We start from the raw sequence: 15,829 nt of genomic DNA, 5'->3' as shown, positions 1-15,829 counted from the left end.
CTCACTAGTGTTGATTACGTAACGTATACTTCACATCACTGAATATACAGTTTATTGTTCTTGTCTCTCTAGCAGTGAAATATCTACGAATTTGATATTGCAAATCATTTTTAAACGTTAGGAAACTGACGTTATTTACAAAGAACAAGGGTCAAATATGAACCTCAAGAAGGACGACGATGATGACGATGACGATGATGATGTTTCCTGATTGTCTGTATTAAAACCTCTGTTTTTATTAATAAATCTTTTCAGCCATAACGAGAAGACGAGCAGAGAAATGAGTTCCTCCTCAAACACTAAACATCGACTTACTTTTTCCGTCTCTTTCTCTTTCCTCTGCCGGCAGAGCGGCAGCACAGTGAAGCAAAAAGAAAGTTTTTAAGGGCGTTCACCGATCGCTTTGATCGATTATATCAATGATTTATTATCAGAACTGGATTTAGAGACACGAAACAACTTTAACTGACTGACCACAGGAAAGAAATCTGACAGAAAACAGATACCAGATGTGGTAGCAAAAGATTATGAATGTTTTCTGTGCTTTAATGATTTATTTTACAAATATGTGAATGAATAATGTGTCGAGCTTCGATGCCAGGAGACAGTTTGCATAGTTTAATATCATTCACTGTCTGTGTCGCTCAACACAAACCAGATTAAACTTCCGCAGCGTGAATTTCAGTCAGACTTCAGTTTTAGAAGCTGCTTCATGAAATAAACAAGTGTCAGAGTTTAGATAGTCTCAGTTTCAGAGGCTGACTGTGGAGGTTTGACCGGTCTGAGCGTCTGATTGGCCGAATGTGCCCTTAGTGTATTGTCCTGTCGTCCACGTTTAAATATGTCAAAGGTTTGAACCAAAGGAGCGATCACAGCGAGCAGACTCAGCTTCTCTTTACGTGACTCATCAACAAATTAATAATTTAAGTGATTAAAACAAACAAAATTTGTCTTTTTGCTTCTCTGGGAAGAGGTCAAAGGGCGCCTCTGTGCCTGCAGTACCACGCCCCAGCCAGCAGAGGACCCAAGATGAGTCCTGCCAATCACAGCTCAGCATTTCACTCTCAAACATCCTAAAGCAACATGGCTGAGGTTTCTTCTTCTTCTTCTTCTTCTTCTTCTACACTGTGTGTGCATATGTATGTATATATATATATATATGTGTGTGTGTGTGTGTGTGTGTTTAGGACCACTGGCAGGAGCAGTCGGTGGGCTCCTGGATGCTGTAGCTGACCCAGGTTGAGTTTCCGCTGCAGTAGAGCTGCACGGCGCGGCGCTGCAGCCCAGTTTCCCTGCAGCACTTGCAGAAGCGAGCGTACGTGTTGATGTTGTAGTTATAGATGCTGGCGGACGGACACTTCCCGTCACACGACACGATGTTCACCTAAAAGACACGAGGCGGTTTGCTGCTCGTCAGTGTTTCTGTAAATCATCTCGCCGGTTATTCCCTGTTGGGGATCAGAGAGCCGTACCCCGAGTGCAGCATGACATCATCAACAAGTTTTTATGGTTTATGGAAATGACAAACTCTAAAATACCACGAAGAACACTTGAAAACACTGAAAACACAAACGTACCGGCCTGTTGCTGCGACAGTCGTTCTTCCTGATCGTCATCCTCACCGTCACCTTCTGACACGACTTGCCGTCTTCTTTGCCTGTTCACACGGCAACAAGTCAGTCGGAAACAAAGAGAAACAAAATGTCGCGACACGTGGAGATCACCGCGAACACGAGGAGGAAAAAAAAAAACAGGAGGAGGAGGAGGAGTCCTGAGGATGGAGATCATGCGTGACATGAAGGATGAAGAAGAAATGAAGCCCAGAAATCAAAGCAACAAAAATAAAAAGATGGAGCATGAATTCTTCCAAATGAGACAAAAGAAACACACAGTGAAATCCTTCATGCATCAGATCACGTTAAACATCTTTCAAAGTGAGTAAATCAAATAAATGAACAGTGGTGGAAGGTAACTAAGTACATTTACTCAACTACTGTTTCAGTAAGTGGATTTAACTTCTGCTTCATCTCAGAGAGAAATATCGTACTTCTTATTTATCTAACAAAATATGAAAGGTTTAAAAAATCTGATGTTTTGTTATAAAAACAGTTTAATAATTAGTTGATTTACAGAAAATTAATTGGCAGTTATTTATTTACAATCGTTTCCTTTTCTTTGAATAATCTGAATATTTTTGTAATTATTGTCGAAACATTGTGAATGTCACTGTAGAACTATTTTTACTGTTTTACTGATATTTATAGAAATTTTACAAACTCATCAACACTCCAAACAAATAAAATGTTGACTTTAATTAAATTAAATTAAATTGAATTAATCAAAAATGTAACTGAACCCCTGACAACATTTTTGAGAAAATGAAAATAATCATTAATCTCTGGTCCAAAATAAAAAATCATAAGGAGTCAGAATCATCCAGTGAGATCACAGAGCATGTTACTGCTTTAAATACATTTTACTGATTAAACAGATTCATACTTCAGCTTCAGTTTTTTTATTTGTCATTCTAAGTTTTAATACTTGATATAAATATTTCCTCCACCACTGAGTGAATGAAACAAACAGACAGTTTCCGTGAACATGCTCCGTCGACCATTTGGCATAAAAACAAACAAACAAACAAACAAACAAAACAAAAAAATTGAAGCTGCTGTGTGGTTTTAATTTTTAACATTAACATCAAATATCAGAGATTTACCCGACTGTAGTAAAATAATATTTCATTCTATTAGAAATTAAAATAAACTATTATTAGTTAATTAAGAAATATATTTAAAATATTAAATAAACCAACAAATAAATAAATAAATAAGTATCGATGATTCACACGTCTCTCCCAGTCAGCAGTAGTACATTTTGAAAGTACTGCACTGTAATTTCGAGGTACCTGTACGCAAGTTTTCCCTGTTTTATGCTTTATACTTCTACTTTATGACATTTTAGAGGCGAATATTGTATTTTTCCTTCATTACATTTGTTTTCTTGTTCTTCAGCTAAATAAACTTTAAAAACCTTCTTGGATTCGCTGGAACAGTCGCCGTCACAGAGCTGAAAATGCTGTAGATTAAAGTAGTCAACGACATGTAAAATAGTTAAAATGAAACATATGAATCCAGAAACATCAGATTTAATATTAAAACAACATTTTACTGCACGGTGAGTACTTATTTTTATATTTTTGGTACATTTTGCTGATATTACGCACATATCTAAAGTTTTGAACGCAGGACTTTTACCTCTAGTGGAGTATTTTCTCAGAGTGTATCAGTACTTTTACTTAAGTAATATATATTTGAGTACTTCTTAGTTGCTCACACACAGCAGCTTCAGTTCCCCACACAGCTCCACCTGCTGGCGGAGCAGCATCATGCAGCTCTTCTATGGCAGCTAACACGTTGGGTGAAAAAGACGCCCCGACACCGACCCACATCGCACATCTACTGACACATGCAGACGTCTAAGCCCGACTACTGGGCCACTACCAACAGTACATTGTTGGCAATCAACAATGCACTGCCCAGACAGTGCTAAATGGGGAAAGAGTTTCGTGTACATGTACGTGATCCACACGGAGGGGCGGGGGGGTCGATGCCATGTTACCGTCCTCTCAAGTGTGACTTCATTTTTGGCCTGTGTGAAGGATTGTGTCCCCGCCTCCTTTAATTAAGATAAATATTCAACAAAACAAATGCATATCTTTAAATTTAGGATCTCTGTGAAGCGAGGAGGATGCAACACGAGCACCGTGATCACTCTAAATGGATTTTTGTCTTTGTTGCATCAATTTTTCTTAAAGCGAGACCTGGAATGAGACGGCAGTTGAGAGGACGGTTCTGCAGAGGTTGCACTCAGACTTCCTGTGTGTTTTATTTCATGTTTTTTTTTTGGAGGGAGTACATTGTTGAATATCAACAATGGCACTGACAAGCCTTGTTGTTGTTGTGTACCTCGTTCACAGTTTGTGTTAACTGTGGGAGTCAAGGGGCTAACGGGGAAGGGGAACAGAGGGAATCCAGTACCTGGTGGGATTGGTACATGATGGTAAGCTGCAGCACATAAACCACAAACCCACTTGCATGTGATCAGATGCTTTTCAGTGACTGCAGTCTCACAGAGCTCACTGAAAAGCACGCTGACAGATCTCTCTAATCTGAATAAACAGCAGAAACAAATGAAACACAAACAGCTGGGATCCAATTCGGAACAACGTGGTTGGAGATTTTTGCGACTGAAACGGACAAACTGAAGGGCAAACATGTTGGAAACATGTTGAGCGGCAGGTGAAGGCGCTCTTCAGTGTCAGCTGCAGCCTACAGGCTCTACGCTAACTACAGTGACTGCGGCTACGCTCAGATCAGATACTCACACGTCTTGCAGCATCCGTCCATGTAACTTACGACTGTTCCACCGATCTGAGAGCAGAGGAGAGACACGAGGTGAGAACGGGGAAACTTTTCTGTGAGAAACGGTGATGATGCTCAGCGTGGTGGCAGCTCGGCCTCTTCTGCGAGACGTGGAGGTTGCCGCTTCGTTCCACCGGTCCAGTTGCAGTGTCCCTGAGTGTTCCTCTCATTGCACATGAAATATCTCCGTATGTGTGTGTTTGTAAAGCGTGCATGTGCGTGCTGACCTTCATACACTCCGTCTCGTTGAACGGCGGGCAGCTGAAGGAGTACGAGATGAGCGTCGGCCCGGCCAGAGTGTCCGAGCAGTCGAAGTTCATGCAGTTTGAAACCCACGACTTCCCCGGCTGCAAACACACGACGACAGCATCGACAACATCAACCACAGACACTCCTGCGTGATGAAGACTGTGAGATGTGCCCGAAAGCTCTAGAAAAAGCTCATAAGGGGACTGAGAGTTATTTATTTTTAGTCGTTACCTTGTACAGAGCCGTCGTCCCGTTCTCGTGTTCGTAAAGGCAGGAAATGTTTTTACAAACTCCGCAGCACGTGGACTGATCCTTCGGAGGGACGTAGATCTGATTCTGAAACACAAACAACTCCATATGAGTCCTGTGTGTGTGTGTGTGTGTGTGTGTGTGTGTGTGTGTGGTGGTCTTACTGGTTGGCAGTGGGTGGAGCAGTTGATGGTGCTGGTGCGGAGGACGTGGAAGCCGCTCGCCGGGTCGAGGCTGCGGCTGCACTGCCTGCTGTGACACAAGCCGTCGTCGTCGTGCTCCACCAGCGTCTGACCGGGCCGCAACACGCCTCGCTCGCCAAACACACACACCGCCTCGCGCACTGAACACACACACACACACACACACACACACAGACGTCAGAGGTCACAGTAGACGAGGTCACAGCTTCTCTGAAACTGAACCAGCAGCACTCACCACACTTGTATCTTTTGCAGGCACACTGGTTCTGTGGGTCGGACATGAAGGCCCGGTCCAGCTGGGCGGCTTCTCCCTGCAGAACGCAACACGTGAACATTTAAACAGAAACTGGATAGAAAATTATGAGCGCAGCGTCACGAGGAAACAGAATCTGAACCATGACGACGTACCAGGCCACATTTTGGAGAGGAGATCTTTTCACAGGAACACTCTGAGGACAGAAATAAATAAATAAAGTTCTGTACGTTGCAGATTCAGGATCCAAAAAATAAAAATGATGTTGAAGTCTTTAATTAAAAATGTTTCTTTACCGCAGGTTTGGTTCGGACAGCAGAGATCCGGACTCGGTACAGACGCCACCGACATCCCGACAGGACAGCTGAGCTGAGGACACCTGTAGGGCTGACACACTGCACACACACACACACACACACACATACACACACATTAAAAACATTACAGTCATTGATATTTGGTCAATTTAGAGTTAATATAAAAATGTAAAAGTTCAGAACTGTTGCTCATGTTTTGTGTTTATTTTAAAGTCGAGTCTGTAAATGTAAAATATAAAGAGGATAAATAAATAAATGTGTGTGTGTGTGTGTGTGTGTGTTCTGACCACATTGGTAGTCGGGGCAGCAGCGGTCCGTCGTGTTAGCGTCCACCATCAGCACCTCGCCGTCCAGACAGACAGGAGGCGACTCCGGACAGGAAGAACACACTGCAGAAAACACACACACACATTCATCACACTTCAACCTGCAGATGATTCACTGATGAACGAACGAATGAATGAACGAATGAACGAATGAATGAATGAATGAACGAATGAACGAATGAACGAATGAATGAACGAATGAACGAATGAATGAACGAATGAATGAATGAATGAATGAATGAATGAATGAATGAGAAGTTTATTGCGTTTAGCTGAACTGACTGCAGATGTGGGCGAGGCAGCAGCTGCCGTCGGCTCTCGTGGCGATCAGAGTTTGGTCGTCTCTGCAGGAGGGAACGTCCGACTCACAGAGCTCAGGATCACACTCTGTAACACACACACACATTTATATTTATATTTATATTTATATTTATATATTTATCTTTATGTCTTTTCTTCTTGATCTGTGTGATTTAGAATTGTTGTCTTATTACTGTCGATGTTTTTGACTCCAGGATTAGAAACTCACCGCAGACGAAGTCCGGACAGCAGGACTCCTGTCTGTAGTACGACACCAGCTTCTCCCCGTACTTACACTCAGGAGGGACGAGGTCACACAGGCTCTGGTTACACACTGCAGAGGCAGAAACGACATTGTTACATTTCTCAGATTTTCTTTTTTTGTTTTGTAACCTTCACATCTGGACAGATGTTCTGGATCTGAAAGCTCGCGGCCTCACCGCAGACTTTGTGCGGGCAGCAGCCCGTGTCGTCGGCCATGCTGATGGTCATCTCCCCCGTTCGATTGCACACCGGCGACGGCGCGCTGGAGCAGTTGTACTCCACGGGGACGATGGTGTCGTTGTCGCAGCGGTACATGCAGCAGGCCTCCTTCGAGGCCTTCCACACCTCGCCGTGTGCGCGAGGAACGCCGGAGCTGTCGGTGCAGGCTGAAACAAGAGTTTGTGTAAGAAAAATAAACGACCTCACGGCACCTTACGGCGTCTCCAAGTGTGAGTTTGGTGTCTTACCACACTTCTCAGGGGAGACGCAGAGGGCGGAGTACGGCCGGTGGAGCAGCGTTCCCTCAGGGCACACGCAGCCCTCAGTCAGACCTGAACAGTGGTCCGGGTCCGAGTCAAAGTCGTGGTTGGGGCAGGACTGAGACGTGCAGGCCGGCAGACAGGCCTGATACTGCAGAGCGCCGGGACACATGAAGGCTGCAGGAAGAGACACAAACGTGTTAATGCTGAGCGATACATACACATGACGGCCTTGTTTATTTCATCGATGTCAAACCACATCCTGCATCCAACAGTCCGAATGTTTGCCGCATAATGAAACGTTTCTGTCGTAGTCTGGTGGACGAGGTGCAGGAACCTGCATCCAGACTCTGACACTGCAGTTTATCTACACCGGCTTCTTCACTCCAGTCTTTGCCAGATCTGTTGCGACTCACAAGGAGCTGAACCAGAAGGGAAAGTTCATCTACCTCCCAACCCTCACCGAATCGCGGACACAAGCGGACAAAATGAGCTTCTTCTGCCGGGTAGCTCAGCCTTAGAGACAAGGTGAGGAGCTCGGACATCCACCGGGAGCTCGAAGTAGATCCTTCTCATTGAAAGGAGCCAGCTGAGGTGGTCCGGGCATCTGATTAGGATCCTCCTGAGCGCCTCCCTTTGGAGGTGTTCCAGGCACATCCAACTGGGAGGCGAACCAGAACTGGCTGGGGGGACGACAGAGCCCATCCAGCCTGGGAACGCCTCGGGTTCCTCCAGGACGAGCAGGAATGTGTTGCTGGGTAAAAGGACGTCTGGAGCGCCCTGCTAAACCTGCTGTGACCGTGATACCCGGATAAGTGAAATAAAATGGATGGATGGATCTACAAAACAGATTCTATGTACATGTGACACAGTGTGCTAACTGCTCAAAGGCAGCATGAGTGTTTAACTGTTGTTAAACGGCAGACAGAAATCTTACGGCAGTAATCTGGACTCCTCCACTCGATGCAGATGTTGAATTTGTGGCAGGAAGCCACGTAAGCAGCCAGCGCCACACACTGGTTGTTGACGTACTCTGCATCTCGTACCCAAAATTCACAGAACGTGCTCGGCTGGACCTGGAAACAGACAAAGGACTGATTATTATCCCTGTATGTGAAGCTGGAGTTAATATAGAGCCGTCTATTTCTTCTGTTCAACAGTATCTCTTGAAATGAGTTGGTGGCTCAACGTACAAAGGCGTGGCAGGAGGTGAAGGTGTGGTTCTGCAGCATGTCCAGGCAGGTGGAGCAGTCGCTTGTGGAGCAGTTGAGCTCGCGGCGGCGGCTGATGCTGATGTAGCTGGTGGTGTTGGGAAGCTGCCAGCTGTCGATGAAAGCACTCGGATCCTCGTTCAAGCCCACCGTCCTGCCATTGGCCAGGATGAGGTCATTCAGCGGGTCTCCGTCACAGAAACCTGAAGACGTAAGTTCAAACGGACAGGTCACCTTTTGAGGTGTCATAACCATCAGGACCACTTTGATAGACTCCGGTGGCCATTCAAATGAATGGAGAACCTGCGTTTAACCCTCAATTTGGTCTGACTCTTGCCTGAGGAGAACTCTTACCACAGAGGCCCAGCGTAGGAAACTTGTTGACGGAGCTGTCGTGGTCGATCACCATCATGCCGGTGCTGTGGAACCACTGCAGCTTGAGACCAGCCGGGCTGCGGATCAGGTACATGTTGCCTGTGTCATAGACCTCAAAGCCAAACTTCCTGAATCGAGGCTTGGCGTACCGCGAGTTGACGTAGAGCTGAAAGAAAAGTGCAACTTTGAGTTTTAATCTGCAGACGTCACGGTTCATGTACAAAGTGATGGTAAGGGAGCAGCACTCACCCTCCTCTGCAGCCTGTTGATGTAGATGTGGTTGGATCCGTGGGTGATGTTGAGCGCCACCAGACACAGGTTGGTGAAGTTCCAGAGGAACTTAAAAAAGAAGAAGTTTAAAATCAACGACAAATCAAATCAGTGACGTACTCCCAAAGTGTGAACGACTTACTGGTGACTCGGAGTCAGCAGGGCACTCCTGGACCAGGATGCTCACGGTCTCATTGGGCAGCTGGGTCACTATGTATGAGGCGGCCTTGAAGATGGCGACGCTGTTCCCATCGAATGTGATCACGTTCAGATCCGGAAACATCGAGCAGCGACCTGGAACACACGGGAGAGATGGCAATATTACAAAGACGGAACCGAGGCGGTTATTTAAAAAATGAATGGTGGTGTAATTTTGTGTTGTCCTCACATGGACAGTCCCACTGAGGGCAGCACTTGTCCCCGTTGATCAGTACGGCGAAGCCGAGCAGGCCACAGTTTGGAGGGGCGGCGGCGGCGGCGAAGGGGCAGCTCTGGGATTTGTTGAACAGGACGAGCTGGTTGTTGACGCAGATATACTTTGTGCACTCATCGACGATCTCTGCGTACGGCGGCTGAAAGTCCACAACAAAAAAATGAAGCACAGACGTCATAGCTGACACATATATGTCAGAATCAACTTTAAAGTGACTAAAAACATGCAAATAAAGTGATTACAGAGCAATATGTGACTGAAATAAACCTACAGTGCACATCCTGATAGGTGACACAGTCGTGGTCGTCACCCCCTCTTCTGCTGTGGTCGTTTCCAAAGGCGTGTACGGTTGCACCGACGCAGATGCTGAAGGCGTCGTTGCACCTGGACTCGTCGGACTGACTCTGTCCTCCTCCCGCTCGGTTGTTTGGACCGATGTATCAGTTGGGAGTGAAGTTGTAATGGCGATGGGAACATCGGCTTTCTGAGTGGAGATCGGTGTTTCAGGCGGAGGTGTTGCTGGTTGGGATGTGGTTGGCGACACGTCGGTCTCTTTGGTTGTCAGGGTTCTCTCAGAGGTGGATGGCTCTCTGATGGTTGTTGTGGGGACAGCTGTAGACACTGTGACTGTTGTTGGAGTAAGAACTGGCACTGGGGCGGTTGTTGTGGTAGTTGGGTGGGAAACGGTTGCGGTTGTATCGGCACGTTCGGTCGTGCTTGCTGTAGTGACCGACTCGGCAGAGGTTACGACAGTTCTGGTTGGCACTCTTGGCGTGGTTGTCGTCTCCGGGCTTAGTGTGACCGCTGGTGGGCCGACAGTGGTGGATCTCATGGTTACTGTTGGGGTCCTTGTTGTTATGGTAACCCTCGCAGTGTCTGGCCTGACGGTCGATCTCGAAGTCAACGTGAATCTGGGGGTAACTCTTGTTGTCACGGGAACTCTGGGTGTCGTTCTTTCGGTGGTCAGCCGTGTGATGGTGGTTGTCGTTGTAGCAGGTGTAGCTCTCGCAGTGGACACCAGCCGGGTGGTGACTTCGCCCGAGACAGTTGTTGGCTGCCTTGGCGCTTCGGTCGACGTAGTTGTGTGCAGTGGAGACGGATGCGATGTGGTTGTGGCTTGCGTTGACACCTCCACTCTGCCGGTCACCGGATGTGTGGTCTCCGTGATCGGCTGTATGATGACGGGTCTGAGAGTGGTGACAATATCTGGTGGCGGCCTTGTGGAGACCGTGACGAGAGGTCTCTCAACAATACCAACAATACCAGGCACGGGTGGAGGCGGTGTAGCCAGTTTCTTGGTTGTGGTGGCTGCCACTTCTGAAGTTGAGACTTCAGAAGACGTTGTCGTAGTTTTGGCAGTCGTGGCTGTGGCAGCAGCTGATGTCGCAGAGGTGACAACTGGTGTTAATGTTACGGGAATGTGAGGCACTTCAGTAGTTTTAGTGGAAGTGACCACGTGGACGACACCTTCAGAAGCAACCTCTGGTGTAGTCTTAACTGTGGGGCTGTAGACCAGGGTGGTGGAGGTCTCCCGATGGGGGGGACGCCACGGTTCGGATGTCGCCTTGGTCGACACTGGTTGGGTGGAGCTCTCTGTTGTCGGTACAAGTGGTGCAGAAGTGGTTTCTGTAAGAGATACAGGCCCAACAGTTGTTTTTGTGGTAACAGGAGGACCTGTGGACGTGGTGGACAGCGGTTCTTGAACATCTGGAGATCTTGACGTTGTGATCTGAGTGGTTTTCTCAGATGTTGGGACTGCAGCAGACCAGGAGGTTCTCTCAGAATACGTTGTGGAGGGAGATACGGGGGTAGTTGTGGTGTCTGTAATCTTCACAGGTGGAGGTGCAGCCGTTGTTGTTGTAGCTACAGGTATTCCAGACACAATGGATTCAGGTGTGGTCACTTTCTTTGTCGTTGTTTTCCAATCTGGAGGCGTTGTTCTCGAGTCTGTAGGCGTTATTCTCAAGTCTGTAGGTGTTGTTTTGTCTGTAGGCGTTGTTCTCGAGTCTGTAGGTGTTGTTCTGTCTGTAGGCGTTATTCTCGAGTCTGTAGATGTTGTTCTCGAGTCTGTAGATGTTGTTCTTGAGTCTGTAGATGTTGTTCTCGAGTCTGTAGATGTTGTTCTTGAGTCTGTAGGTGTTGTTCTGTCTGTAGGCGTTATTCTCGAGTCTGTAGATGTTGTTCTCGAGTCTGTAGATGTTGTTCTTGAGTCTGTAGGCGTTGTTCTCCAGTCTGTAGGTGTTGTTCTTGAGTCTGTAGGTGTTGTTCTGTCTGTAGGTGTTGTTCTCCAGTCTGTAGGCGTTGTTCTTGAGTCTGTAGGCGTTGTTCTTGAGTCTGTAGGTGTTGTTCTCCAGTCTGTAGGTGTTGTTCTGTCTGTAGGCGTTGTTCTTGAGTCTGTAGGTGTTGTTCTGTCTGTAGGTGTTGTTCTCAAGTCTGTAGGCGTTGTTCTTGAGTCTGTAGATGTTGTTCTCCAGTCTGTAGGTGTTGTTCTGTCTGTAGGCGTTGTTCTTGAGTCTGTAGGTGTTGTTCTTGAGTCTGTAGGTGTTGTTCTCAAGTCTGTAGGTGTTGTTCTCAAGTCTGTAGGTGTTGTTCTCCAGTCTGTAGGCGTTGTTCTCAAGTCTGTAGGTGTTGTTCTCCAGTCTGTAGGTGTTGTTCTGTCTGTAGGTGTTGTTCTGTCTGTAGGTGTTGTTCTTGAGTCTGTAGGTGTTGTTCTCAAGTCTGTAGGTGTTGTTCTGTCTGTAGGAGCTGAGGTCGGAGTAGATGGTACAGGTGTAGTTGGTGCAACATGGAGCGTGGTTGACGTTGGTAACTCAGGAGCAGTTGTTGTAGATGTTGTGAGTTCAGGTGGAGTGGTGTGCAGAATCTTCTCTGTGGTAACAAGCGGTGGTGTCGTCTCTGGACTTATGGACGGTGTTGTTTTGCTGGTGGTGACAGGTCCGACTGGTGTGACTGATTCTGTGGTTGTAGCTGAGGTGACTCTGGGCAAAGACACAGTTCCCGTTTCAACGGAAGGTGAAGTCGGGAAAGGTGAAGAGGTCGTGGAGGCTGTGCTTGGTAAACCAGGAGGGACGGGTGTAGTTGTTGTTGGGGGAAGTCGCTCCACTGTTACAGGCTTTGTGGTGGTGTCTGTGTATGAGGTGGTAGCTGTACTGGATACAGTCGTCCTCTCGGTAACTACAGATGTCTCTGAGACTGGAGCAGGACTCGGACTAGAAGAGGTGACGATCGGAGTAACTGCTGCTGAACGTGTTGTGGCCTCTGTGGTCTCTTTGGTTGTGTGCACGTCAACAGGAGGAGGTGGGGTACTGGTGGTGGTTGGCCCTATGATGGAGCTTGTGGTCGGTGCTCCAGTGGTAGACCTCAGCGAGGTGGTGGCGGTGGTGGCGGTTGTGGTGATGAGGGGCTGGAGGAAGTCGGTGGGTTTGGCGGTGGTGGTGAGCAAGAACACAGCGGTGATGGCGAAAGGAGCAGCAGTCGTTCTGGTCGTAGTGGGGCCGAACGGGCTCGCAGTCGGGCTCGCAGATTTGGTAGTCCATGCTGTTTTATCGGTGACGGTGGTGGGCGGGACTTCAGTCACTCTGACAGTCGACAGCAGCTCCTCCACCTCTGGCCTGACAGGGAGCGGTGCTGTTGGAGGAGATGTGGGTCCTGTTGTTCTGGGAAGCTCAGGAGCTGCAGAAGAAGAGGTGGCGACTGGACGGGTCGGTGCGTCAGGGGCGGGTGGTGCTCCGGACGTGGTTGTCTGTGTGTCTACTACATGAGTAGTGGTGGTGAGTTTAGTAGTAGGAGCGGTGTGTGAAGGGGAGAAGGGTACGGTGGAGGTGGTGGTGGTGGTAGTGATCGTGGAGGTGGTGGTGCTTGTGGTGGTTGCAGAAGGGACAGCTGGAGAGGTCGGCTGAGCGATGGACGGTGTTACAGGCTGCACAACAACTGGAACCTTAATGCCTGAACAAAAACAATGAAAAGCGTGTCAGAGAAGAGCCGAGCTCACGTCTTATGTTAAATAAAGCAAGAGAAAAGAACGACAACATCCTGTTCCACTAAGAAATCAGTCTGGAGATACTCACAGTCTTCAGGATGAACACATCGACGGGTGATTTCATCCAGGACCATGTGAGGGGGGCAGACAGGAAGGCAGCCCTCCACACTGAGCAGAGAGCAGAGAGTCATGGAGATGTTCATCTGAACATGTATGCAGATAATACCCTTGGTCATCTTTCAGAAACCGAGGTATTGTGTTTGATTCCCACCTCAACTTTCAACCGCATGTTAATAATCTTGTCCAGGCTATGAACCATACTTGTCTTCTTCTGACCAATATTAGCTTCACTCCATTGTTTTCTTGTGCGTTTTAGGATTGATTTTAAAATTTTACTGATCACTTTTAAAGTCCGTCACGGTCTGGCCCCTAAATATATATCGCCCCAGCTCGCAGCCTTAGATCCTCGGGCGGGTCACTTCTGGTTAGAGGCAAAACTAGAGGCAATCGCGCCTTTTCGATCAGGACGCCTCAACTCAGGAGACGAGGCTCGCTGAATCAGTGAATTCTTTTAAATCACTTCTTAAATCTCATTTTTACTCACTTGCCTTTTTGTGATGTCGTCTACTTTTATCTTTTCATTTCTTTATTTTAAACTCTTCATCTCTTAATCTTCTATTTTTTATTAATTGTCCTTTTATCTTTGAATCTTTTCTTATCCTGTGTGGCCGTCTGTTGGGTCTGATGCTCTGTAAAGCAGTTGCAAAACTCAAAGGTTATGTTTCACGTTACTTCAAGTAGAGTCTGAACTTCATCTGTAGATGCAGAGATGATCTGTGTTTATGATCCTGAGCCCATGTAGTGATATCCTTCATACAGTCGTGTGGCTTTTTATAATGCAGCCTGTGCTGCCTGAGGGGTCGAAGGTCACGGATGTTCAGTGTTGGTTTCCTTACGTTCGTAAACTGTTGGACTACTACAGAGTGTTGAACCTCGCCCCATCCTTGATGTGAAGGACTGAGCCTTTCAACGACAAACCTTTTCATACCCAGTCATGATACATTCAAAAACTCTCAGTCTGTAGTTGCCCCTGTACAAAGGTTATGAAGTTTGAACATTTCATTTCTCGTCTTTGTTTATTTCAACATGTTGAAAGGGATCTGCAGATCACTGCATCCTATTGTATTATTATTATTTATCAAAATATCAGAATATAACTGACTGTGGGATGGTGCTGCAGGCTTCAGCTGACGGGTCGCTGCAGGTCTTGAAACAGGGGATGACGCAGGAATCGTACCTCCACTGACATCGAGGACCAGGCGGGGTGTCCGGGCTGGGGCCTGATGAAAAAACACACACACAACACTTCACTGTCATCGGCTTTGTTGAACGGTTAAGAGTGCATATTCAGTAGCTTTGGAAACCTCGAGAACTCGGTTCACATTTAAAATAAAGTGTTGTGTTTTTGAGGGTCAGAAGTGTTCAAATAAATGTCACAGTGTGAGTTAAACCGAAATCAAAATCACTCTGATGTCGCCTCGATCTGCAGGAAATGTTTGATGTGAGAGTGTATCACGTTACTAATCTAGACCGGCTAAAAAGGAGCCACAAATGTTTTCACAGACCAGTAATGTGATGAACTTAGAAAGCCATTAGTGTCCGTCCAAAGTCTGGACATCTCTCGCTCTGAATGTGTGCGGCATTCACTGCTGTCAGCATGAAATCCAATCTGCTATTGGCTCCTACGCCTTTTCCATTAACTAACACAAGTGCTGCTGTATATTTAGCATCGGTGATTAGCCCGGCTGCTCTCTGAGCGGAGCATGCAGGCGGAGGAGTCACCGGTCTTCAACCCTTGACCCCGGAGAAAAGTGCCGATGACCATCTGAACCCGGAGAAAAGCCTCCTGATGATCCAGAGACCAGAATACAGCACAGTCCACAGAGAGTTCATCCAGATCACTGCGTCCTGACTGTTTTCCTTCAAGAACCCGAGTAACATGATGATCCCTGAACAATTATGCATTATATATATGGAGATGAAGATGATTGCATAACAATAACAGTACAGAACATCTGAAAAACGGTGCAGTTAACCTAAAAACAGAGTGAATATCGCTCGTGTTCAGGTCTCACTGTGCCTATCCTGTCAGATTTCATGGTTCTCTGCCATAAAACTGTGGAAGGAGTTCAAGTATCTCACGGTCACAAGTGGTGGGAAAATGGAGCTTTAGATGGACTGGCAGGGAGGTGTGGACCTTGTACCGGACCCACTGTGGCTCAGAGAGAGCTGAGCTGGAAGGCTGAAGCTCTGTCTACGTTCCAACCCTCATCTATGGTCATGAGCTTTGTGAACAAAAGAATGATCGCAGATACAAGCGGACAAAATGAGCTTCTTCAATCGAGTGGAGATCCTTAGAGATATGGTGGGGAGCTCGGAGCAGAGCCGCTGCTCCTTCGCGTTGAAAGGAGCCAGCTGAGGTGGTTCAGGTATCTGA

The 15,829-nt window shown here is 47.0% G+C and overlaps 1 protein-coding gene across 1 annotated transcript in view; it reads right to left on the bottom strand.

Moving 5' to 3' along the window:
* Positions 1 to 1,159: 1,159 nt before the first annotated feature.
* The window catches only part of otog (otogelin), a 53,631-nt gene continuing 38,961 nt past the window's right edge, over positions 1,160 to 15,829 (bottom strand). Inside the window, exons 34-56 of the mRNA XM_027281370.1 lie at positions 14,555 to 14,672; positions 13,421 to 13,500; positions 9,625 to 13,298; positions 9,309 to 9,492; positions 9,063 to 9,214; positions 8,900 to 8,989; positions 8,630 to 8,816; positions 8,258 to 8,478; positions 8,002 to 8,140; positions 7,053 to 7,241; positions 6,762 to 6,971; positions 6,551 to 6,655; positions 6,304 to 6,408; positions 5,983 to 6,084; positions 5,675 to 5,773; positions 5,534 to 5,574; positions 5,361 to 5,436; positions 5,087 to 5,265; positions 4,905 to 5,009; positions 4,652 to 4,771; positions 4,388 to 4,433; positions 1,578 to 1,657; positions 1,160 to 1,384 (exon numbers count right to left, since the gene is read on the bottom strand). Of these exons, the coding sequence (XP_027137171.1) occupies positions 1,184 to 1,384; positions 1,578 to 1,657; positions 4,388 to 4,433; positions 4,652 to 4,771; positions 4,905 to 5,009; positions 5,087 to 5,265; positions 5,361 to 5,436; positions 5,534 to 5,574; positions 5,675 to 5,773; positions 5,983 to 6,084; positions 6,304 to 6,408; positions 6,551 to 6,655; positions 6,762 to 6,971; positions 7,053 to 7,241; positions 8,002 to 8,140; positions 8,258 to 8,478; positions 8,630 to 8,816; positions 8,900 to 8,989; positions 9,063 to 9,214; positions 9,309 to 9,492; positions 9,625 to 13,298; positions 13,421 to 13,500; positions 14,555 to 14,672 (6,503 nt within the window). The 3' untranslated portion in view covers positions 1,160 to 1,183. The remainder of the gene's footprint in view (positions 1,385 to 1,577; positions 1,658 to 4,387; positions 4,434 to 4,651; positions 4,772 to 4,904; positions 5,010 to 5,086; positions 5,266 to 5,360; positions 5,437 to 5,533; positions 5,575 to 5,674; positions 5,774 to 5,982; positions 6,085 to 6,303; positions 6,409 to 6,550; positions 6,656 to 6,761; positions 6,972 to 7,052; positions 7,242 to 8,001; positions 8,141 to 8,257; positions 8,479 to 8,629; positions 8,817 to 8,899; positions 8,990 to 9,062; positions 9,215 to 9,308; positions 9,493 to 9,624; positions 13,299 to 13,420; positions 13,501 to 14,554; positions 14,673 to 15,829) is intronic.

The sequence above is a fragment of the Larimichthys crocea genome, chromosome VIII (genome assembly GCF_000972845.2).
Source record: "Larimichthys crocea isolate SSNF chromosome VIII, L_crocea_2.0, whole genome shotgun sequence".
NCBI lineage: Eukaryota > Metazoa > Chordata > Actinopteri > Sciaenidae > Larimichthys > Larimichthys crocea.
The sequence above is the reverse complement of the archived record's forward strand: the minus strand, read 5'-3'. Positions and strand labels throughout refer to the sequence as shown.